Source organism: Peromyscus leucopus, chromosome 6 (genome assembly GCF_004664715.2).
Source record: "Peromyscus leucopus breed LL Stock chromosome 6, UCI_PerLeu_2.1, whole genome shotgun sequence".
Classification (NCBI taxonomy): domain Eukaryota; kingdom Metazoa; phylum Chordata; class Mammalia; order Rodentia; family Cricetidae; genus Peromyscus; species Peromyscus leucopus.
Window position 1 is genome coordinate 53,847,228 of NC_051068.1, and position 26,815 is coordinate 53,874,042.

The following is a 26,815-nucleotide window of genomic DNA, read 5'->3' on the forward strand; positions in this document are numbered from 1 at the left end:
ATTCTATGCAATCTCAATAAACAGTAATAATCACACCATGTCTTCTGTAGAGTATAAGAATATTTCATATTAATGCACTTAAATACATGAAAAATTTTCAGTTTAATACCACCCAAGATTTGAGATTAAAATTTATGAACATATATGTATAAATATAATTTAAAAGTGCTAAAAACAAATTTAGCTTTAGGTAATATTTTTGCCTTCTTGGTGGTACATGTGACAATGTGATGACAGCTGAATCCATTCATATATAATTTTGAGTGGATATAATTTATTATGAAAATAAAGCTGCATGTAACACGAATTTTATAAGGTTTTATCTTATTAATAAAATACCCAGAGCCAAATATTGGGGTGAACCCTGAAAGATCAGAGTAACAGCCCACCTCACTTCGTCAATTCCTCAGCCAATCCTGTTTCCATGAATCTTCAGTCTGAAATCCTCTGAGTCCTCACCGCTGAGGGTCTCAGTTGAACTGCTGCTAAAAGCCTCTAGTTCCTGGTCCTCACGCCTTACATATTTTTCTGTTTTCTTCTATCAATACCTGGGATTAAAGGCGTGTGTCTTTCCCAAGCAAAGACATGAGACCTCAAGTGCTGGGATTAAAGCTGTGTGCCATCATGCCTGGCTTTGTTCCCAGTGTGGCTTTGAACTCACAGAGATCCAGCAGGATCTCTGCCTCCCAAGTGATAGGATTAAATGAATGTGTGCCACGACTGTTTGGCATTTATGTCTAATCTAATGGCTATTCTGTTCTCTGATCCCCAGGAAAGCTTTATTAGAGTGTACAATATATCATCCACAGTTGCCAATATGTTAAGATAGAGCCTATTCATTGTTGGGTATTGCTCTAACACAGAGTAAAACTTCAAGTGGAAATATTTACATTTGTCCATGTATTTAAACATAATTTTGGTATCCCTTCTGCCTTTTGGAGCTTGTCATTTTATCGAGTTTGCCAGGAAACTATTAACAAGGGTAAGGAGACTTTCTGTTTCAATATTTTGCACATTTAAAACAAACCCTCAAGCAGTTGATCTAAATAATATTTTTATTGAGAAGGCATGTTTGTGCTGACTAAATGCATTCTTGATTGATAGTTGTTGAAACTATCTTAGTTGAAATAGTTCTTGTTGAAACTGCCTTAGTTCAAGTTCCTATATGTGAATACATACATGAGGTTCCTTCCTTCTTTCCTTCTTTGCTGCTTCTCTCCCTCCTAATGCCCTCCTCCTTCTTTCTCTTCTCTCCTCCCACCTTCTCCCTATTGCCTTTCTTTTTTCTTTCCTTCCTTTCTTTCTCCTTCCCATACTTTCTTCCCTGTACTCACTGCACCTTCTAGAAGTTAATGGAGTGATATTAGTAGCTATCCTTCCCTTTGGCAAACATCAAGTGGAAGCTGATAGGGTTAGAGCCTTATAAAGTATGTTTACTATTCAGTTGGAATGTACCTGTGGCAGATAATGCATGTGAAGATGAATCTGAGAATGTGAAAAATACAAAGGATTCTATTCTATTAGAACTCTTCGTTTCTCATCAGTTATGCACAAAGTTTTTCAATTTTTAATTTAGTCTTTCACTGTGGGCAGTTTCTTTGTATGACATAAATTGACCTTGGCTTCCTGAATTAAACAAAGTTTCTATGATGTGCAGTCATGCCCAAAATGACCCTTGTCACAAGGAGATACTTATTTTCTATTCCTGGTGTGTAGAAAATGGTTCCATTAGCAAGTATAGAAAATTATGTAGTGCTTTATCCATCAACTAAGGTAACCACATTATTATGGTAGCATAATAAATTATAGTGCTTGGCTTTCAAATTATCAAGTCATCCTCCACTGTTACTATAACCATACTTGATCAAAGCATATTACCCCTATGTCTTATTACCTACACATATTAAAATTCAAATTGCTAATATTGAGTAAAATACTTATTGCCTGTATTCAAGAAAAATAACTCAATTTTTTCTACATTAGTGAAATTTGCCATTTTTAATTATTTTGTATCTATGATATTAACATCTGAGTATGTGAAACTGTTCATGTGTGTGAATGCAGGTGCACAACTACCACGGCACACATGTGAAAGTCAGAGAAAATCATCAGGCATCAGCCCTTGCCTTCTTTCTGTCTGAGACAAAATCTTTCATTGTTTGTCACTGCACATACTAGGCTAGCAAGGAACCTGGTGATTTTCCCATCTCTCATTTCACATCAGGAGTCCTAGGATTTCAGACACCTGGAGGTTACCATACCCTGATTTGTTTGGTTCTCGGAATTCAAACTTAGGGCCTCATGCATTACCCGCTGCACAATCTCTCGAGCCTTTAGTCGTGTTATGTGACCAGCATTTTCTTAGCCTCATGTATGCTTTCAGAGTTGGCCCTTTTCTTTATGAAAGCAGCATAAAATTGAAATTTATTTATTCTGAAGATTCACTTTTGAAACTTCTCAATCTGCATGTGCTTTTTGTGGCAGAACAGTTTAATTATAAACACAATTGTGGAAGAAGTTATTATTAAAAAGTCATATTAAGAAGACAATCATGATCTCCATATTTCTTATTCTGAATCGTGACAGAGGTCTGCAATCCCGGCATTTGGTAGGTAGAGTCAGGGTCATGATCATGTGTTAAAGGTTAGACCAGTCACCTGCTGACCAAACAGAAAACTTTTAGAGTTACCTTTTACGTACATTTGTTCAGTACTTTTGTTAAGTTTCTAGACACATAATCTAAAGCAGTCATCCAAATTTGAAGTTAATAGTTACTTTTCTATTTATGTTTTCTCAATTACTCTCTTACCATTTCAATTACTTTCATTCAGTACTGATATTTTACTCTGGTCTAGCTAGAGCACTCTTTTGATTTCCTTTTGAATTTTATCTTTGTGAAAATAATTTATTTGAGGTATGATTTCTATTTGCCTCCAAGCAAACACTCCCTTAAGTTATAACCAACATCATTCAAACTATTTCAGAGATGTTTAATTTTATGACTTTTCAAATTTATAATTTATACATATTTTATTTGAATTATGTATTGTCTCCTTATGTTTGTATTTTTCTAATATCCCACTTTACTCACCGAAATAGGTACATGATCTAATGTTCTGTTTTTACTGATATTGATTTTAGTGTAGTTTTTTTCCCTGTGTTTGATCACATTCTCTTTTTGTATATTTAATGGATTTTTACACAGACATAAGATAATTATAATAATACTTTTAAAATAGTCTAGATTTTTGTTCTTTCATAGAAATGTGTTCATTTTTTAACTTAAACACCAGACAATAAGAATAACAGTAATGCCAGAACACTGTTAAGTTTCATGTGCTTCCTTTGAGAAGTGAGCAGTTTTATTACAAATGGAGATAATCTGATTAACTCAAACTTGTCTGAGTTCTCAAATTCTCCTACAGATTGCAATCCCTGCAGGAATGGAAAGCTCTGTTCTCTCCTTTATACAATGCAATCCATAATGGAACACATAAGGCTCAGACAGGAGAATAACACCTGGACAAGGGTGTGTGGTGAGAACATACTAATGAAGTCCTAGAAATGAGGTTTATGAATCAATGTTTAAATATTCCAGGAGAAATGCTGCATCAAGGGCAGAGATTGTGTGATCTACTCTTCTAAATTTGTCTGCTTCTTCTTCTTCCCTTTCTGCTCTAATCGTCTCCCCATGAAACAATGACTTCTATGTTTAGAGATGATGATGTCCCAACAGCAAGTTCTTGGCATGCACTCTTAATTAGCCAATACATTTTGTTGTTTACACCCAGTAACCACATTGGATTGATTTCTAAGCTAAAGAAGTGATCATTCTTTGGTGAAAATACCAACGCAGAAGATGGTTTTAAGTACTCATTGCAACAATGTGGAGATTTTGAATTTTGAATTTCCTGATTGATTCTTACATCTCTTCGTCAGTGTAAATTAAATAAGTAAATGAGCCTTAGCTAAATAAAATAGCACAAGTTCAGATTTAAATATACAAATATGAAAAGTATCAGCATGGATGGTGAAGCAGTGCCAGGCCAAGTATTGTTTGAAGACAACTGTTCACAACAGATATAAGAAATGTTGGCACTGAGGTGCAGGACAATATCACCAGATATGGGGGCTCAGGTGCAGCTTGTCAATATGGGAAAACTGACTATTTGTGTAGACAGAAGAAGACTATATAGCTGGTAAAGATACTAAGGAAAACAGGACATTTTGTAAGAATTAAGAAGAAAATGTGTAGTATTCAGTGAAGAAAAATAAGTATTTCCTTTTAGTAAATGGGAGAGTTTTGACGTATTCTCTTTGACAAAGATGAAAGATTCATGGAATTGATCTCAAATTTCAATATATATTCAAATCACCTTAGAAGGTTTTTAATAGTGCACAGCTTTGTCCTCTCTCCAAACATCATAACTAGCCCAGGTAGAGGAAGTAATCAACATGTAAAAAAGTTCCCATTGGCATTGTAGTAGAAGTAGTACATAGATTATATTCAAAACAACAAAACAATAGCAGTAGTGAATTTTAAATCAGATGAAAGAGAACATTAAAGAGAAAGGATAAAGAAAAACACATACATTTTATCTATAAAGGATTTGTCCATGTCATGATGCTTTCAACAACAAAGTTTTGCACAAAACTTTGTATTTGGTTGTATTTATTATTGGCTGTTGTCAAAAGTAGAATAATGTTTTATACAGAAGCAGTGTAAGATTTAAGTATACCAGTATCATCTGGTTTTTAAAGTTAGTTGTTCTAATAAGTATAATTCAATCCCTTTGTCAATTTTAATTGCTCTATAGAAAGTGATATATATGTAAAGAAATATATTCAATGGCAATACAGGATTTTTAAATAACTTAGTTAAATATTGTAATACTGCCTACAATTTACCACTTTAACCTACATTCAGGTTTCCTACCTTATGACTCTTTTTCCTTTCCTATCAGCAGTCTCAAGGTCTAATAGGGATTAGACCATCATGGGAAGTGTTGTAGGAAGTACACTGTGTACCACCTTAGTGAGTTTTAATTTGTTAGTGCTACAAGCCAAGACATTTGTCACTTTGTTTTTTGTTTCACTGGAAATGCCACTAAGACTTGGTTGAAAATCTGTTCCTGGCTAGTCATGGATGTTAATGTATGTAATCCTAGCACTTACAAGAGTGAGGTAGAAGGAACCTAAGTATAAGACCGGAAGTTCATGCAGAGAGAAACAGATCAGGCTGCAGATGTCGCTAAGTTCCTATGTACTGTCAAGCTCTTTGAATGCCAATGCTTATCTATTTTAAAGTATAATATCAAGATAATTTGTAACTACAAATATGCAATAATTCATGTTCATTGCATTGGTAGTTATAGAGTCAAATTTGTAGGATTTTTGTGTCATTAAATCATTCAGTATTATGATTGATTAGTACCCTATTTTTTCCCCATATTTTCCATGTTTTACTATAAAAAGAACTGATTTTACACAATGACTTCTTCTCGCCTCCTGCTTAGATCCAAGCATTGAGACTGTATTCTATCTGGTATGGACACATAGCTATACAATTAACTGTCCCTTTCTATCCATAGACCCACTGAAATATTTGACACATTCCGGAGTAAACCACTGCTGGACCTGGTGACACACACCCCCTATTTCATAGATAATAATTCAGATAAAAGTATTGACATTTCTTGTGTATATCTCACAATTCTTTCTTCTATTTCATTGACAATTTCAGTATCATTTTTCTACAACTTAGTCAGTTTGTAAGTCCACATGCCTGAAATTTCATAATTTCATGTGTGCCCTTTAGTTGGTGTTCTATACAATCTTTATGGTCTTCCCAATTTAAATGCAATTAAACTACCTGAATTAACCACTGATAAACCATGATATAGAAATGTTCCTTTCACAACTGATGTATAAATGAAGCATATTATAGAAAAAATGGACTTAAGTGTGTAAAACATATTTGTCAGTGGACCAACAAGCTGTCTTATCATTACTGAAAGAAATTCCCAGCAACATCCAGGTTTCCATTTCTGCTTGTCTTTGTTTGATGTCTTGGGCTTTCCTTCCTTGAGTGGAGAAAACTCTCTCTACACTGAGGGTCTCCACCCATTTTCTTGTCAGAAGTGGCTCTGACTACCATGTCCTGGAAATTTGGGCTGTTTTTATTCACAACATCTGGATGCTCAGATTTAAATACCATTGAGTTTTAATTGGGTAAAACAGGTTTTAAGAGTTGCAGTACAGGCTGGGCTGAAGTGTATACAATGTACTTTTGATACTGTGCACTATATCTAAGACACATTTATTTGTGCATCCATCATAAATTTCTGTACTATAGTGTGTTTACAGAATATTTTGCTTTAACTCATACAGAAGTATATTTTACAATTGTGTGAAGTTAACTGTATAAAAGCAATCTGAAAGAAAGCAGGACAGTGTTCATTACTTATTTTTCATCTTTTCATGTGTATGTGCATGAGGCACATGTATGTTCATATATTCTTTTTCTTACATTTGTGGATACATATGTGTATGCAGGAACATAGGTAGAGACTGGAGGTTGCTTTCGCAAATCATACCTGATTGGTTTTCTACCATATTAATCAAAGCAAGCTCTCTTAATCAAACTAGATGTGAACAATATAACTAGTATCTCCAGCCAGCTTGCTCCCGTTTCTGACGTTCAAGGCTGGAATCACAGGTGTGCCTGTGCTTAGCAGGTGCTTGTTTGAATTCTGGAGACAGAACTCTGGTTCTCTTACACAGCAGGCATTTTAATTACTGAGCTATCTCCTCAGATCAAATTCATTGCCTTAAAATATTTTCATGTCTGTTTTTCACTTCAAGAAGTTTCAACAAGACAGTGTATATTTTGCCAGCATAGTATATAGTAAGCTCAAATTTTTCTTATTGAAATTGAAATCACCTGTTACATACATATGTACTTCTCTGATAGAAGTACACTGTTTTTCTAGCATATAAATTGCACAATTGAGCTGGTGTATCAGGAGCCCATAACAGATCAAAATGCAGATTCTACTGAATTCCAAATTGGTGAACCACTGAGTTTTATTGGGATAACTTATAGGTATGTAGGTGAATGGTTACTTGGAGGAGAAGGAATAACTCAAGGGCAGCTGTATCACCAAAACCCACCCCAACATGGTTTCACAAAATTTGGGAATCTGGAGCACACTTCACAGCCTGCAGGAAGCTCAATAATTTGGAAAGTGTTCTTTCCAAGTAACTCAATTGATCTAAACCTCTTGCAGGCAACTTGGCTGGTCTCTGCTTCTTCCAGGGAACAGGTCTGGTATCAGAGTCTTCTGTACAGCTTTTCTTGTCTGAGGGAAACTCTCAGCAGTTTTATTTCTTACTCTTAGAAGAGAGGGACTTAGTGAATCTGCTCAGTTTTAGGGACTTCCTGACTATTTTGAGTTATTTATCTTCTGGTATAAGGAGATTACCTGTAGGATGGTATGTTTCAATCCCAGAGGAAACTGCTTCAGAGCAGCTAATATGAAAAGGATGCTTTGGGAGACCATTTTCTCAAAATCTTTGCTGTATTTCTACAACTCCCCATCAGAGACACTTGGATTTTTCATTCTGATTGCAAGCTAAGAAGCTGTCTGTACAGTAAAGCATCTAAGAAAGGAAAAACAGTGTCTTCCTTTTTATTTGTCTAGTCTTTTGGGCATTGGCCTACAAGGCAAGGGTAAAGACATCAGCATGAGGTTTACACTGTTTTCTGTGTGATAAAGAAGCAACTTCTATAGTTCTTCTGTGATCCCTCAATCTAGCAAAGTATAGGAGCCATGAGATGAAATTTAATTTTTATAATCTCTAAATAAAAATATTGACACATAATTCAAAGAGATAATATGTGTTTTATATATTATCTGGTTTTAAAAATAGTATATTGTAGTATAGCTTACATGATAATACATATGACGACAGAAACAACAATAAAACTGTTGTATAAGAAATTCTTGATTTACCATGGTCTCCTATTCCTTGTTCTCCCTCTCTTTTCTTGATCCAGCTAGGATCTCCCTCTCTCTTTCCCTCGACCATCGCCCTTCATTGTTCCCACTCATGACCAGGCTGTTCATGTAGATCTCATCCATTTTTCCGTGTCTTTTTTGGGGTCCCGTTTTCCAGGTAGCCTCACTGGTGATGTGAGTAGCAGTCCAGTCATCCTTGTTCCACATCTAGCATCTTCCTATGAGTGAGTACATACCATATTTGTCTTTCTGTGTCTGGGTTACCTCACTCAGGATGATTTTTTCTAGATCCATCCATTTGCCTGCAAACCATATGATGTCATTGTTTTTCTCTGCTGAGTAGTATTCCATTGTGTATATGTGCCACAATTTATTTATCCATTCTTCAGTTGAAGGGCATCTAGGTTGTTTCCAGGTTTTGGCTATTACAAACAATGCTGATATGAACATAGCTGAGCAAGTGCTCTTGTGGTATGATTGAGCATTTCTTGGGTATATGCCCAGGAGTGGTATAGCTGGATCTTGGGGGAGATTGATTCCCAATTTTCTAAGAAAGCGCCATATTGATTTCCAAAGTGGTTGTACAAGCTTGCATTCCCACCAACAGTGGAGGGCATCCTGAGTGAGGTAACCCAGACTCAGAAAGACAAGTATGGTATGTACTCACTCATAAGAAGATGCTAGATGTGGAACAAAGATGACTGGACTGCTACTCACATCACCAGTGAGGCTACCTGGAAAATGGGACCCCAAAAAAGACACGGAGAAATGGATGAGATCTACATGAACAGCCTGGTCATGAGTGGGAACAATGAAGGGCGACGGTCAAGGGAAAGAGAGTGGGAGATCCTAGCTGGATCAAGAAAAGAGAGGGAGAACAAGGAATAGGAGACCATGGTAAATGAAGACCACATGAGAAGAGGAGGAAGCAGAGAGCTAAGGAGGCCCACGGAGATCCACAAAGATACCCCCACAAAAGACTGCTGGCAATGGTCGAGAGACGGCAGGAACTGACCTACTCTGGTGATGCGATGGCCAGACACCCTGATAGTTGTGCCATAAACCCCATCCAAGGACTGAGAAATCTGGATGCAGACATCCACGGCTGGGCCCCTGGTGGAGCACTGGGAGTCTAATTAGTGAGAAAGAAGAGGGTTTATATGAGCGAGAATTGTTGAAGCCAAGGTTGGATAAAGCACAGGGACAAATAACCAAATGAATGGAAGCACAGGATCTATGAACCAAAGGCTGAGGGGCCCCCAACTGGATCAGGCCCCCTGAATGGGTGAGACAGTCATTTGGCTTGATCTGTTTGGGAGGCAGCTGTGCGTTGGTGCCGGGTCCTAGGCTCGTTGCATGAGTTGGCTGTTTGAATCCTGGGACTTATGCAGGGACGCTTGGCTCGGTCTGGGAGGGGGGGACTGTACCTGCCTGGACTGAGTCTACCAGGTTGATCCAGGTCCTCGGGGAGACCTTGATCTGGAGGAGGTGGGAATGGGGGGTGGGCTGGGGGGAGGGGGGGGCGTGAGTGGGAGAACAGGGGAATCTGTGGCTATTATGTTGAACTGAATGGTGTTGTAAAATTAAAATAAAAATAAAAGAAATTCTTGAAAATCTAAGTAACAAAAATTAATGATATCTCACTTCTTAAGAAATGAAAATCAAATTGAGTTGCTAATGACATGTTTTAAAATATTATTCATTACTAATATTTTCCAAGTAATTGAGTAGAAGCTAAAATACGGTAATTATAATGACTGTATTGATTAATTCATGTGCATGCTCACTGAACACTGCTTCTATTAGAAGCACTGAACTGCATGCTGACTGAGAAGTGAACAGCAACAGTGCTCATGATTAAGAACTGGGAAGGACTAAATAATGCAGAAAGAAATATTAGAAAATAGTTATTGATTATTCATTATCATATTTTCCTACCTTTTAAGATTATTATATAATTACTTTTTTTCTCTTCCCTTTCCCCATCCAAACACTTCTATATACTTCCTGACTCATCTTCAAATTCACTATAATATATACTCTAGAAATCTTATTACATTTTTAACAGATTCATAGTCATGATTCTATATTAGTTTTTTTATGATCTCAGAATTGTGTACAAAATTTGTAAAGTAGATTATTTCTGTCTATCACTTGTTTCTCTGTCTTTCCGTCATTTTTAAAACTGCAATTCACTCTGTGGCCAAGTCTGATGCTGAACTTGAATCTTCCTGTGTCAGCCTCTATGTGAGGATAAGTGTGATCCAAAGCACTAGGATTTCACATTTTTCTTTATAATGAAACATGTTTATTATAACTCACCAAGTACTTTCCATTAATCAGTTTTATTTGTTCTTATGTATCCTATGTGATCAACTGAGCTAGTGTTTTGATACTCATTGTTTTAGGGTTTTTTTATTGCTGTGAAGAGACACCATGACTGTGGCAACTCATATAAATAAAAGCATTTAATTGAGGTGGCTCACATACAGTTCCAGATGTTCAGTCTATTATCTTCAAGATGAGCAGCAATGGTGGCATAAAGGCAGATGTGGTGCTGGAGCTGAGAGTCCTACATCTTGACTCAAAAGCAATAGGAATTCTACTGACTGTCACAGTGAGTGAAGCTTGAGAAAATAGACCTCAAAGCCTACCCGCACACTGACATACTTCCTCCAACAAGGCCACACACACACTTCCTAAAAATACCATTCCCTTTAGAGGTCATTTTCTTTCAAACCACCATACCCATGTCATATATGTTTGGAAATTAAGCTTAGAGAAAAGACAAAACATTCTTTGGTTTCTTGAAATGTCTCAGTAGTGAAGCTATATTTCAATCTAGGTCAGTGTTTTCAAATCACTATTATCCAAACAGATAATTGGATTTGAACTTTCTAAAGTTAAAAAAAAAGCATGACTCCTTTAGGAAGATCAATTCGATGGTAAATGTTGAAATATAATATCCAGACATAGCTGAAGGAAAAATCACCAGAAAAGATATATACACATTCAAGTATGCTAGATAACCAGCCTTTTGTGAGGACACTCAATATCTTCTGTTAAATGAAAAGTACAAAACTATACATTGAACTGGAGAGTTGACAATAGTTTCAGATTAGAACACTGTTTTAATTAGTTTTCCTGTTGCTGTGAAGAGACCCCATGAAGACAGCAACTCCTAGAAAGAAAACATTTAATTGGGGAGGCTCACTTACAATTTCATAAGTTCAGTCCATTATCATCATGGCAAGGAGCATGGTGGCATACAGGCAGACATGGTGCTAGAGCTGAGAGGAGAGGTGAGAGGGGACTCTGAGGTTGGTATATAAAAGGAATTTAGCCGGGCGGTGGTGGCGCACACCTTTAATCCCAGCACTCGGGAGACAGAGCCAGGCAGATTTCTGTGAGTTCGATGCCAGCCTGGGCTACCAAATGAGCTCCAGGAAAGGCGCAAAACTACACAGAGAAACCCTGTCTCAAAAACCAAAAAAAAAAAAAAAGGGGGGGGGATTAAAAAAATGAACTATTAAAAAAAATCACAGAAAAAGAAAGGTGAGATTTTTAGTTTGGTTGATTTCTATAATTGGAACACCATGTTGATTTCTCCAGTGTTACCTCGTCCTTGTAGATGGAATCGGTTTTCTAAGTAAATTCCTGATTATGCTCAATTTAGGTTTTGCCTGTGTACCTGTGACTTGCAGAACTTATTTCTCCATGCTCTTGTCATTTTGACATTTGCTAGATGTTGCTAGTTTCCTGATTTGTGATGAGTGGTGGGTGGCAAAGTATCCACTTTCTACTCACTCAACATCAGTTCTGTAGTTATGGGTCTCTGAGTCTACTATCTGGAACTTGCTTGGCATTTTTGCCCTGTTCTAAAGGATAGGAGTTTTTAGTAGTAAAGATTTAGAGAGATATTTATCTTTGCCCAAACCCCAGGGTGTTTTCATTCATATTGTAAAGGAGTCACACTATGCATTCTTATTTTTTTAAATAGATTAAAAAAAAAACCCTGCATGTGTATGACTGTTTTTTCTTCATGTGTGCATGTGCCCAAATTGAGTGACTGGTGCCAACATAGGTCAAAACAGGAGATCAGGACTCATGGAAGGGAGTTACAGGTGACTGTGAACCACCAGGTATCTGGGGACAAAACCTGGGTCCTCCATGAGAGCAACAAGAATACAAATCTTAACTGCTGAACCATCTCTCCAGCCCTCAGATGTAAATTCTTCATAAGTGTAAGAATTATCTCATCAAGAAAGATTCATGAAAGAACTCTCTTTTGACCCAAGCCTTTCAACAACAGCAGTACTTTAGACAATTTCATGATTGCATAATTTATTACTATTTTATAAACATAAGTTTTTTATCTGAAGAAAACTAAGTATAGTTTTCATTATATGACAAAGTGAAAACACACTACAATAATCAGTATTAAAAAGAGAATTACTTTAATATTGATATAATCAAACTGAGGTATTGGTGAGGTATTTGGCATAGAAAACAACATTTGAAATGCAGTAATATTAATACCAATTTAGAAATTTGTAGAGAATCATAATATAAAAAGAAAACTGAAATTACATTTAGAAACTATTTTTCAATAGATTGTGTTTATCTCTTTTATTACAACTGTTTAAATAATGCTTGTGAAGAAAGACAGGCCCAAAACACATCTTTTGTGTTCAGAATAACCACACTGGCACATTATTTCTTTGTAGACTCTTATAGTGCTGATCATCCACTGATTGTTAAATGTTTTGATATTACTTTTACTTGATTAACTGTAGTCAGTGTGGAGTTGCCATAAGAATTCTCTAAAGTTTGGAAATGTACTACATATGTTCTTCTCTGTTTGCTCTGCTTTGAAAAGAATATGAGCGATAATCTCAACAGAATACATGATTTGGAATATTTTCCGAACAGCTCTTCCCAGACATCTGTGCTTGAGGCTATTTTATAATTGTGAAGGGGTACATAAAGATTTTATCTACTTACAGAGTGTGAAGATGTAATGGAATTCAGAATGAGGACATATTTTGTTCCTGAATTCAGAGTGCCTATTCTCAGACCATAGCTCTCAACCATGGCTGAGCAATAAAATCACACAGTTCAGGGGTACTACTTAGATTAGAAAAGTTCTGAGAATATACTAGTTTGAAAGATTAGAGGTGTAACACTAGGAGGAAAGTAAAGAACAGTTCTGATGTCTGTGTAAAATAGCACCAGGTAATCTTAAATTTAAGTTAGAATTAATGGAGAATCTGCAAAGTAGAAAGCATGTTAAAAATTACAGAAGAAACTGACTTATCTTACCCAGCTTGAAGACTTCCACAAATTTATTCAGCATCATATTTCAACCTTTTGATTTGCAAAATGAAGCTAATGACACTGCCCTCTTAAAAGGGTTATGCAGAAGACGAATGTCTATATTTAAAAGTAAATACAGCATAGCACTTGAGATGCTTAAGTGCCTGGTAAACATTTGAGGTGTCTTTTAAGTGTGTTGAAAGGATCCTTACTTTATTCAAAATAGCAATTGGATATTACAATTTGAATTATTAGAAAAATCTGCTCTATGAATGCCTTTGCACAGTTATGTATTGAAAAAGCCTATGGATAGAAGATTTTTGGTTGCAATAAGACACAGTCAGTAAGCATTTTCTATATAATAGTGGATAACTGATCACATGCCCCTAAAACCGTACTTTTAAAGGCTCAGAAAGCTGGAAAGATATTCAGAAACCAGACTAAGAGAGAAGGCTCATGCTATGCAGGTAGATACATACACCAAAAAGCACTTGTCCATATCAGACATATTTAGAGAAGTTCAGATAGAAATTTGAAAACATAATTCCAGACAGTAATGTAGGGTTACACATTCAAAAGTTACATAGAGTTTAGTATATGTGTATATAAGCATGATCATAAACATCAGGTATATCATCTATCTCCCTTATCATTTTAAATTCTTTTGTCCAGTGGAAGAACACATTTGTCCTGATCTGGTTTTGGTGACTTGCCTTCTTTGTAATGAGCTGCATGTGTATCCCATATACATGTCTATTTTGTCTTCACCAGATATGAGATACTTTAAATCACTTAGCAATTGCTTCCTGTTCTTATTTTGCAAACATTTTAGCTCTGATATTTCTCACTACATTTTTATAAAACTTTGTTTTTCTCCTATTAAGCCCAGTAAAAAGCCAACTACCTGAGTATGATTCTTTCAAAATAGTCTTTGTCTCTGGTTTTTGTTCCCTCCTGGACTTTTGTTGTTTGAAGCCACATTTCTCATGGAAGACTTTTAGCAGGGAGTTTTAACATGGCATTTGGGCTGGAGCTCCAAGTTCTCCTCCACTAGTATAGCTCCTATAACTTTCTCTGTGACAGCATCAGTTACTTCTACTTCAGGGAGTTGTAGAAATTATGTATGGATATTATATGATGTGGCAGTAAGGTATTTGTACTTTACCTTGTACTCATGAAAATATTCTAGTATTGTTGCCAATGTGTGATTTGTTTACCCTGATCTTGACCATTCCCTCTTCTGCTCCTGACTTCCCTTTATCTTCTACTCTCCTCCATCTTCCTATTCTCTCCTTCCTCCTTTTATTATTTCCTCTCTTATTTCTTTCTGTATTTTATTATTATAATTATTATTTGCTATTATCATTGTTGTTGTTGTATGAGTCCTTGTGAGAGTACACATATGAAGTCCAGAAGACAATTTGTAGACTCCAGTATCTCTTTACCTATGGCTCCTTTATCTGCTGAGCCATCTTGCCCACACTAGCTCTATCTTTTTAAAATGTGTTTTTGGACACTGTCAGGACCAGGTTCAGTACCCTAATAGTGATTTTTTTAAATTTCAATCAATCTGAAATTGAGTGAAGCTATTTTTAACAGAAATGCATATAATACAAATACAAATAAAGTCAGTGTATCACAAATACTTTGGACACTGCTATAAATATATCGGAATTTCACTGGGCTCTACAACATCTTTAAGACAAAGTGCTTGTTTTAAAAAAATTAAAATTTGAAGGGAAAGTATTCTTTGATGTATGGTGTTGACAGAGTTAATGACGTTTTACAAAAACAGGTAATGTGAAGTCCATATTACATTACTTTAAGTCTAGGTTACATTCATATTACATACATATTATATTTATACCACATAATATTCATACTGTGTATAAATTAAATATTGAACAGCACATTTGAAAATTGAAGGCCAACATGAAAGTACTAATGTTAAAATTAAAATGGGAAAAAGAAAAGTAAACAATTCTTGAAAAGCACATGAATCCATTAGTTCATTTGCTGCCACTATAATAAAGTATCTATTTAGGCAATTTTTATAGAAGGGGGTTCATAGTTTTGATAATTTAAGGGCATTATCATGACCTCATCTCCACTCTGTTGAGGACCTTATTGTGGGATCACAGTGGTAAGAGCACATGTGAAGGGCAGCAAGCACTTAAACCAGCAGGAAGATAAAGTCAGGTTCCTACTTCTTCTATTATAATAATAATTTTATTATATTAATTTATTTTCTCCAGCTCAATAAAATTTCACCCTTCCTCCTTCCCTCCCTCTCTGCTACCCCCTTGCCACCCACTAGTTCTTTCTCTTAGAAAAGGACCGGCCTCCCATGTATATGAGCAAGCCATGGCACATCAAGTACCAGTAAGACTAGGCACTTCCTCTCCAATTGTGGCTGAACTATGCAACCCAGTATAGGGATGGGTCCCCAAAGCAGGTAACATAATCTGAGATAGACCCTGCTCCCACTGTTAGGATTCCCACAAGAAAACCAAGCTACACAACTGTGACATACGTGCAGAGGGCCTAGGTCAGTCCCATGCCAGCTCTCTGGGTTTCAGTTTAGTCTATGTGAGCCCCCATGAGCCAAGTTAGTTTATTCTGTGGGTTTTCTTGTAGTGTTGTGGGGTGAAACTTCTCTCATGACATTTGGGCTAGGCAACAATCTATGAGTGTAGCAGAATACACTAAGAATAATTTCATTGATTTTTTTTCCCCAGTAATGTGTGGTTCTATCCTAGGTCTCTGGGCTGCCCAGTCTCTGGATCCTGGCCCTTCAGGAAGTGCTATGGGTGGGCTTCTTCTTATAATATTGTCCTCAAGCTGGATCACCCATTGGTTGGTTGCTCCCATACTTTCTGTGCCACCTTTACCATAGCACAGCTTGTAGGCCAGAGGTTTTATATGATTTCTACAGGCTCCTTGGTCAAGAACTTAATTAGATGTGGCCCATTCCTGGCACTTGACATTTTACCGATGGTAAAAAGATGTCTGGTTAGAGCATTTACTCCCCCACTATTTGAGGACTCCATTTAGATTTCATTCGTGTTTGTATATGCTTTAAGAAGTTTGTACTGTAATAGGTTTCCCTTTGACTCATCAAATGCCCTTTATTGTTAGTTGTCACTCTCTGTATTCCTTCCCTTATACTCTCTTCTCCTCCACTGCATGTTAATCTTCCCATTTTAGTCTGTCCCCTTCCTCTCCATAACTACATATTCATTTCTTCCTTCCTTGGGAGATCCCACCTTCCCCACTAGTCCTTTACTCCATGCATAAGCTCTGTAGTCATATGGATTGTAGCCTGCTTATCAAAGGCTTAAAAGCAAATATCTCTATATAAGACTATACACATTATATTTGTCTTTTTGGGTCTGGATTAATCACTCAGAATGCTTTCTTTTTCTATATCCATTCATTTGTTGATGGACATCAAGGCTGCTTTCAGTTTCTAGCTATTATGAATACAGCATCAAGGAACATGGATAAACAAGGGTTTCCCTAGCATCATGTAGTTTTCTTTTGGTGTATATACCAGAGTATTATACCCAGATCTTGAGGTAGAGCTATTCATAGCTTTCTGAGGAAATGCCACTGTAGAAGTTTTTAGTCCCACCAGAAATGGATGAGTGTTCCTCTTTCCCCATATCCTCTACATCACGACTTGCAATGTTTATTAAATTGATTTTGGCATTCTGATTGCTATAAAATGAAATATCAAAGTAGTTTTTAGGTGTATTTTCCTGATGATTAAAAATGTTGAATATTTCTTTAAATGTTTCGTACACATTTGTCATGTGCCATTTTTATTATGTTATTTGTTTTCTTGATGTCCAGGTTTTTTTTAGTTATGTATATTTTAGATATTACCCAATACTGGGTATGCAATTGGTAAATATTTTGTATGTATCATGCCAATTTGTCCAAATTATGGTGTCCTTTGCCATACAAAAGCTTTTTCAGTTCAATTTATTTATTTATTTATTTTTAATTCTTTAGTAAAACATTTCACTGAGTTTTATTTCACGACAAATTTTTCTGAGCTGACTACAATATTGCCATTGTGTAAAGTATTTAATAAAACAAATTGAAATATACTTTATTTCTTGGGACTTGTAAAGTGGAATTTGAAAGTAGAACAGTATATAAAGATAGCACAGTGTTATCCAGTATTTGCCCACAGTCAGCAGTGTACTGAGAGTCACTGGACTTTGATTGAGCCATGGGATCTGAACATGAGTTCCCATTTGATGTGAGTACATGCATATGTATGTTGCATCTCCCTAGCAAAATTATCTCATAAAACACATGCTGAATCCATAAGTGTTCCTACAAACTTGATGTATACCAGAAAATTATTAGGGATAAAGCATTTGAGTTAACTAAAGCAGGGAAGTTTATGCTCATTACCCTAGGCCTACTGCCATAGAAGTACTTTGTCAAGTTAAAAGGACTCAACACAGACAGACTGTAGAGGTTCTGGGCAGCTCAGGGAGGAGGCTGCTCTCTTCCTTCAATTCAAGAAGAAGTGAGAAGGAGGTCTACAAAAAATCAAATGAGGACCAACTTGTTAATTTTTGCTATTAGTTTCTATGCTACAAGTGTTCTGTTCAAAAATCATTTTCCTGTGCCAACGAATTCAAGGCTATTCCCCAATTTCTGTTTTTTCACATGCAGTGTATCTTGTTTTGTGTTGATATCATTGATCCATTTGGAGTTATGTTTTATGTTTTGCGCAGGGTGATATATATGCACCCAAGATGAACCCATCTAGTTTGACCAGCTCCAATAGTTGAAGATGCTTTCTTTTATCATGCATGTACTTCTGACCTCTTTGTCAAAATTCAACTGTCAATTGGTGTGTGGCTGTCCTGTTCTCCAGTTTTGCTTAGAAAACTGTTCTTTAGCATACTGTGATCTCAAATAAGTATGTTCAATAAAATCTCATGGTAAAAAGTTCCGTGATTTTGTTTTACCAAAATCACTGTGGGACAGAATTGTTAAACAGAGGGATACCTATGTTATGTTTAAATAAAGCAAAGTCATGGAAACCTAAGATTTTGATGACTGTAGAAGGGTCCCACAGAGACACTTCCCTATAGGGGAGCTTGAAGCTTTTCCCTCCCCTCCAGTCCATGAAGATAGTGGAGTTTGCAGAGAGCATGAATGAGTACAAGCTATTGATTGAAAGTTACCATGGGAGCCCGAATGTGAGAGGAGGAAGAGAGGTCAAAATGGCTACTAATAGACATCTCACAGAGATCAGGCAGTCACACTTTAATAAACACTCTGCAGATTATGAGAGCAGATTTTCCAAAGACCTGAAAAACAGATTTGACAGTTTTCCCCCTTGCACACATTGACTCATAAAGAGGAGACTTTCTGGGTTGTACCCTGCAGTTCCAAGGCTAATGTTTGGACTTAGTTGTGATAAAAAGAGGTGAGTCTTTAATATATTTCCCTAGGTATGATTATGCATTTATTCTCCAGAATACCAAATAGCATGGCTGTTTATCCACATAGCCCATAGATTACAATCTTTAAAATTAAACCCTTGCAGAGAATTTAGTATTATGTTAGAGTTCATGCTTAGCATGATTGAGGATATGATTTAGTCTCCACTGGCCCTCAAACAAAACAAAATAAAACAAAACATCATATCTCAGGATACAGCTATAAATGCTTTCACTGAGAACATACTGGTTTGGTAGCTATTTTCCTTGATATTTATAATTCTAAGTGATATAAAAATTGTGGATAGCCGGGCGGTGGTGGCGCACGCCTTTAATCCCAGCACTCGGGAGGCAGAGGCAGGCGGATCTCTGTGAGTTCGAGGCCAGCCTGGTCTCCAAAGCGAGTTCCAGGAAAGGCGCAAAGCTACACAGAGAAACCCTGTCTCGAAAAACCAAAAAAAAAAAAATTGTGGATAATTATAATACTAAAAATGTAACTAAAAATTTATTTCTAGTTGTAAGTAAAGTTCTTGGTAGAGCTTTAATTATCTAAAATTCAGATTATAAAATTAAATTATCCTAGTATACTTTGTTAATTCATGTATTTCAAATTAACATGGGAAAGTTATATTTATCAATGAAAGTTCACTTTTAAAGAAAGAATATATTGAAGAAATATTAAGATAAATCAATATCCTTCATATTTACATAGATAATTTATATCCTTTAAATGTTTAATATATTTATTTTCCTCCTGAATAGTAATGATTCTTCAAGTAGCCAACTCTGTGATTTATTTTCTTTTTGTAGGACTTTGGAGATGATGGGTCCTTGTATATCACCAAAGTTACCACAGTCCACATGGGCAATTATACCTGCTATGCAGATGGCTATGAACATGTACATCAGACGCACATCTTTCAAGTGAATGGTAAGAAGAATATTGTTACTGTCATCAGTTTTGCTTCACCCGATAATGTCACAATTGAATGGACAGTTCCTTAATTTAAGGTTCTAATTTTAGTTATTAGACTTACTGTTATTGTAGTATCATTTATTTTTTAAGTCCTCAAGTGAAGAGTCACTATATATTAGTAACAATTTAATCATTATAAACTACTGCAAAGTAACATTTTAAGGCACAGGAAATTTAAGTTATTAGTTTTAATTGAAATATCAAACATTATACAAACATGCATTTCGAGAATTGATAGGATTAGCAATTTAGAATTTAAGTCAAACCACCAACGATTGGATTACTCTTACCAACACCATAGAAAACTCCTACTTAAATTGTGTCAAGGTATCAGCTGTAACTCCAGTCCCTGTGTTGTAGAGGGAAGAAGATTAGGAGTTGAAGACCATCCATACCTATAACTGAGAATACTCTGGGAAACATGGGACATTGCCTAATTTTTATTTAAGGACAGTATCATTTATGTGAAGCTCATCTTACACTGTGATGCTTTATTCAGTGGTTTGGGATGTTAATGAAACAAACATATCAAAACCAATTTAGCAGAAATTTAACCTGAGTTGACAAAGAATGCTATGTATGTATGTGTCCATACTATGTTCCATACTTTATCAGATGCAATATTTATCTATACTGTGATCTATAAAACTAAGCAGAGGTGGCTTTGAGGAGTAGACAGTGTGACTGGCATGCATGCCTGCATTTGCAAAAGAAAAATTAGGCTATGAGTTTGGAGGTCTAGACTAGGGTCTTGTAGATATGTCTCTACGTTGGGTGTTTTCTTTTCTTTTCCTTTCTTCTCTCTCTCTCTCTTTCTCTCTTTCTCTCTCTTCTTTTTTTCTCTTTCTCTTTCTTTCTTTCTTTCTTTCTTTCTTTCTTTCTTTCTTTCTTTCTTTCTTTCGTAGGTGTCCTGGAAAGCTACGAAAGTGTTTAATGTAGAGAACTGGGATATTTTTATTTGTTTCAAATGAATGAATTTTTAAAATATTGTAATCACTGGGAAATAAGTACTTATAGTGTTGGCTGTGCAGTAATACAATAGGGGTCAGATTTGGAGAATGCTTAAGAGACCTGCCACTGTCACTGACAATCACATGTAAGTGTGAGAGAGAGTGTAAACAGATCTTAGAGATGTGAGATAAAGAGTAGGTAGAGCCTGCAATGAAGAGAGAGAGAGAGAACATCAAGAGACTGGGTGAGATTAGCTTTTATTATGTTAATTTAGGCATAATTATTGATGCAAAAGTCAAGAAAGGACTGACAGCCATAGTTGTACATTTAGGTACTTCAATTAAAGTTTTAATCAAATCAAGCTCAAACTTGATTAGATTGCCTTAAGAGTGTGTGTAGATTGGATGTGCAGTCAGAGCCTTGGAACAAAAATTACACATAGAACTAAGCCAAGGGACCGTGAGTGTGCGGAAACCAATGTCCAGAAACATAATTAAGAAAATGCTCTAAAATGTTGGAAAATGGAGCTAGGGGTCGAGCTCAGTTGGCAGATTGCTTGTGTAGCAAGCGTGAAGCCTTGAGCTCAGTTCCCAGCACGCAATGGACCAAGTGTCCTAGTACATGCCTGTTCCAGGAGACGGAGGCAGGGGCATCTGAAATTCAATTCTTTCTCAGCTACATGGGATTTTGAAGCTAGCTTGGGACTCTCTTTTAAAAAGACACTAAGAAGTAAAATAAAGCTGGACGCCATGAGGAGTCTGATGATCCTTGACACACAACAGTAGCCGATCCTGGCTGTGGTTTCTGGGCCAAACGCAGCAGGAAACTAGCCCTGGGTCTAGTTGGAAGTCAGCTTCCAAGGGGAACAGTGAAGAAGACAAAACAATGATATACATTGTTGGAGTTTCAGGCGCTTTGAACTGGAGCCACATTTGCATCTCTCTTTCAGTTGAGTCTATGCTGTGGCTACTTCCAGTCTGAATACATTAGACGCAGTGTAAATGATACAAGACCCATGCTCATTTCCCTTTTAGTAGTAATTGACTTCAAGCTGACTGGCAAGTCCGGCACCCTGAACTTACTTTTTTTTTTTGTAATTAAAGCACAGATGTTCTACTTCACTGTATTGCTAGCAATTATATTTTGTCTCTTAGCATCATTTACTGTCAGTCTCGCTCCTAATCTTTCTGCCTAGCCTCTTGGTCCTTCTTTAATGAGCCTCGTTCATATTCCATATGCTTAAGCGCTATATTTTAAAATATTAAAAGCGCTAAACCAGTTTTCTTAGCTGTTCTGGAAGTTTGGTTTGCAGTTGGTACTCCGAGACAAGCTGGAAAATGTGCTGCAGGGAGCTTGTGTATCATGGGAAGGCAGGGGAATCGCTGTGCATGGCTGCCTTTAACACTTCCTCTTCTTTGCTCCCCTCTGAGGCAAGTTTATTCTGCAAGTCACCCACTTTCTGAGCTCCAGCTGCAGAATCCTGAGACCTGAGCCAAACTGTAGGTTTCTATGTTTTAGGACTCATGCCCAACTACCAGGTTTGCCCCTTGTTTTACTCTCTCCAGTGAATGAACCGCTTGTTCTCTGATATCAGTTTTTTTCTCAAAGATGGCAATATTGTTAAAAAAAGAAAAAAGAGACCTCAGACATGAAGGCTCCATCTACCATCAACCTTAATATGAATTTATTACAAGGAATGCAACATAAAAGTTATCACCTGTATGGAATTCTATGTGCTCCCTACTATCCTGGGTATATAGTTACTCAAATCAGCATCAAATTAGAAATAAAACCAGCACTTCATTTATTCTAAGATGTTTCTAGAGTAGTAGTGTTCCATATGACCATCAAATGGCCCTTAGTGTCAGTTGTAGATCCCTGCATTGCCTCTCTTTTACCCTCTTCTCTCCCCTCCACTTTTAGATCCTCAGTTCCAGTCTGTACCCTGTTTCTCCATTACACTACACTCTGTTTCCTTTTCCTAGAGATTTCATTCCCTCCTGACTAGTCCTTTACTCTATAAAAATAACCTCTGTGGTTATATGGATTATAGCATGTTTATCAAAGGCCTAAAAGCAAAAATCCACAGATAATCAAACATATTCACCGTTTCCCTTTTGTGTTTGGGTTTCCTCACTCACAGTGATTTTCTTTTCCTTTTTAGCTCCATTTATTTACCTGCAAATTATGTGATTTATTTGTTTCACAAGTGAAAAATATTTCATTGTATAAATGTACCACATTTTATTGACCCATTCATTTGTTGATGGACCTCTAGGTGGTTTTTAATTTCTAGCTGGCTTTAACGATACAACAGTAAACAAAGACGAGCATGTGTATATATAGCCGCATGCAGTCCTTCGGGTTTATGCCTGAGAAGGTTATAGCTAGATCTTGGGTGGATCTATTCACAGCTTCCTGAGGAAGAGCCTCACTTGTTTTCATGGTGCCTCTACAAATTTGCAATCCCACTAGAAGTGGATTTGTGATTGGCACAGATGTTTTCACATCCTTTAGTCTGCCACTTTGTCAATATTATTTATGTTCTTTAAAATACAAAAACTTTTCAGTTTCATGAGCTCCCATTTATTAATTATTGTTCTTAATGCCTGTGCTATCGGCGTCCTATTCAGAAATCCATTTTCATTCAAGTAAATAGTTTTTAATTTCCTTCTTAACTCTTTCCTGACCTTTATTTCATTCAGAAGTGAGTTGTTCTGTTTCCATGAGTTATTATACAGTCTGTTGTTTCTGTTTCTGTTGATATCCAGTTTTAATCCATTGTAGGCAATATGAGGCATGGTTTTTCAATAGTCTTGTATCTGTTGAGATGTGCTTTGTGTCCATGAGCTGCCGAGAAGCTAGATTGTTTTATGTTTGGATGAAATGTACTGTTAATATTTGCTGGGTTCATTTGATTTATGATATACTTTAAATCAAGCATTTCTCTATTTTATTTTTGTCTGGATGAACTGTCTCTAGTGAGAGTTGAATACTGAAGTAACCCACTATCAACATGCAAGGATCCGTATGTGATTTTCACTATAGTAGTGTTTCTTTTATGAACTTGGTTGTCCTTGTGTTTGGTGCATAAATGTTTAAAATTGCAATATCCTTTTGGTGTATTTCTTTTTCCTTTAAGTGGGTATGTAGTGTCCTTCTTTATCTTTTCTGATTAGTTTTGACTTGAAATATTTTTTGGTCAGATATTAAAATGGCTATACCTGCTTGTTTCTTGGACTATCTTTTCCATTCTTTTTACCCTAAGGTGATGTCTATTGTTCACAGTAAGATGTGTTTCTTGTATATTGCAGATATTATTTTTTATTTTTTTTATTTTTATTTTTTGGTTTTTTGAGACAGGGTTTCTCTGTGTAGCTTTGCACCTTTCCTGGAACTCACTTGGTAGCCCAGGCTGGCCTCGAACTCACAGAGATCCGCCTGGCTCTGCCTCCCGAGTGCTGGGATTAAAGGCGTGCGCCACCACCGCCCGGCGCAGATATTATTTTTTAATACAATATGTTAGTAAATGTCTTGGTATTTAGAGGAACTGAGTCCATTTACATTGAGTTATCAATGAACAGTGATTATTTATCCCTATTATTTTGCATTTTTTGTGTGAGTTTATCATCCTTTTAAAAAATTTTCTTCTCTGGGATTACTTATTCCTCAAATTTTCTTTGGTATGGTTCACCTCTTTAGATTTAAGTTTCCTTATATCCCCTTATGTGGAGCTGGATTGGCAGATTATACTACTTAATTTTCTATATTTTTGTGGATTTTTTCTCTGTATATTTTGTTTGACAGTTTTGCTGGGTATAGTAGTCTGCACTGGCATCTGTGGTCTCTTAGAGCTTGTAGAACACTACACTTTTTATTTTATTTTATTTTATTTTTGACTTGCACAGCAAATTCTTTATCCACTGCTCTAGTTTCCATAGTCTTATTTGCTTGGTTGGTTGTTTATATATTTATATAGTCATTTATTATCATTTATAGTCATGGTCACTTCACTAAGTTAGAAGCTTCTTTGTTGACTAGTCTAAGCTTACCAGGGAGATCTGCAGATGCAAACACACCTGCCTGTGTACTTCCTTCAAGCACTGATGTTACGTAAGTGCTTTTACAGCTGCCTACAGCTAGTCTTTTAGTCCTGTTTGAAATAGAAAGTCAAACCTTCATGGTTTCCAGACGAATGTTTTACTTACTCAGTCAGCTCCCCTTCTTCCACTTCTGTGTTACTGCTAGGCACAAACTGTGATTAAACAGGTACATTATGAATTATAAGACATAGAAATATTTTTAAATTTCACTAGGATGAGACTCCTTCTAGGTGGCACTGGTGGGCAGTGTATAACAAACAATAGAGAGTTGTGTCTGGAGAGACCCTAGAGTCAAGGGAAGGAATATGATTAAAAAAATAAATGCAGGTTGGTCTTTGGGAGGTACATTCTTGTGTTATGTAGCCGGGAGAAAAGAAAACCTCTGGGGTGAGTATGTTCAATGTATCAGCTGAAGAAGAGCATCAGCACTGCTTGGGAGTTCTTTGGTGAGATGAAGAATGAAAGCATAAAGGGAAATTTGTGAATGTGAAATGGCTTGAAAAGAAGGAAATAATTGTCTGCTGAGCAAGTGGAGGGATGGAAATAGTCCCATGTCCTTAGAATGATGAGCAGGACTTGAAGTGTTATTGAGATGGTTCTTGTTCCAGTACACTCTTTCCTTCTGTTGTACTTGACTATGAACTGGAAATCAGAGAGCAAAGACACTTAGATATAGCAAACATTACACTTGTCTTATAAGTGTCTAGAAGACACATAAAAGTAAATTAAGCAAACTTACAAAGAAGGCACAGGCCATGTGGAATGTAGGGACAGAACTGCAGCTATATAAAATGTGATGAGTAATGAAGTTAGCTGAAGTTTGCACTTTAGCCAGATCTTAATAGAATGAGGTACTAGGGAGAAAGATATGCCATTTGGGACTCTAACATTTTCTCCAAACATCTGGAAAAATCTAATAATAAACAGTTTAAAGTATAAAGAAATGGTTTACTGCCCACTAAGGTTTTGTCTTATTTAGGGATTCTGTTTCTGTGCTAAAACACCACTACCCATAGCCACTTGAGAAGCAAAGAATTTATTGCATTTTATACTTTTAGGTAGTAATCAGTCACTAAGGGAGGTCAGTATGAGAACTCAAGACAGGAACATAAAGGAAGGTACTGAAGCAGACCATGAAGGACTGTTGTTCAATGGCATGTTCCCCACGGCTTGCTTAGTCCTTTAAAAAAAATAATTCAGGACCACCCAACCCAGCATTGGTACCATCCACAGTGGGAAGGGTTCTCCCACATCAATCATTAACCAAGAAAATGCCCCACGGGCTTGCCTGAAGATCAATTTGGTAGGAGCATTTTCTCAACAGAAGTTCCCTTTTCCCAGATGACTCTAGCTTGTGTTAAATTAACAAAACACTAGCCAGCACAGGTTTCCTAAAACATTCAGCAGCTCAAATGTTTTAAATTAGATTGGCTGGTTCTAGCATTAACCAAAAAAGAAACAATAGGAAGTAATTCTGATTGATCAAATTCAGCTACCATGGGGCCACAAACTTCTACAATAAACACATTTCATGGATTATAATGCTTATATTTGGAGAAGCCAGATAAGAAAATGAAAGGTCAGTCCAGCAGTAAGGATTTTGGCTCCTATCTCTCCCACTCCCCCCAAAACAAAAACTTATAGGAGGTAGAGATGTAATTTATTTGGATGTGAAAAAAGGGGCCTCTTGGTGGTCTAGATAGGGTATTCTCAAGAGGGAATATGCTTACAGCAGCCCATAGTTTTCAAAATATCCATGGAAATTCTTTTTATATATGAACAGAAAAAATAAAAGATAGAAGAAAGGGAAATGGCACCTTGCCTATGAGAAAATACTTAAAGGAGCTTTAATAAAAAGCACCCAAAATAATTTTCATTGACTACCATTAAATTGAAAATGCTTATATTTCTGTGATCTTTAAGTAGTCTACCAACAAAATTTTAATGAATAAGAAGGAATTAAAAAATACTGGTTAA

At 36.4% G+C, this 26,815-nt stretch overlaps 1 protein-coding gene across 4 annotated transcripts in view; it reads left to right on the top strand.

The window, feature by feature from the left end:
• Fstl5 (follistatin like 5) overlaps nucleotides 1–26,815 on the top strand; it is a 567,974-nt gene that overhangs the window by 386,352 nt on the left and 154,807 nt on the right. For all 4 annotated transcript variants that reach the window (XM_037206672.1, XM_037206671.1, XM_028867183.2 and 1 more), the window contains exon 8: nucleotides 19,619–19,739. In XM_037206672.1, the coding sequence (XP_037062567.1) occupies nucleotides 19,619–19,739 (121 nt within the window). The remainder of the gene's footprint in view (nucleotides 1–19,618; nucleotides 19,740–26,815) is intronic.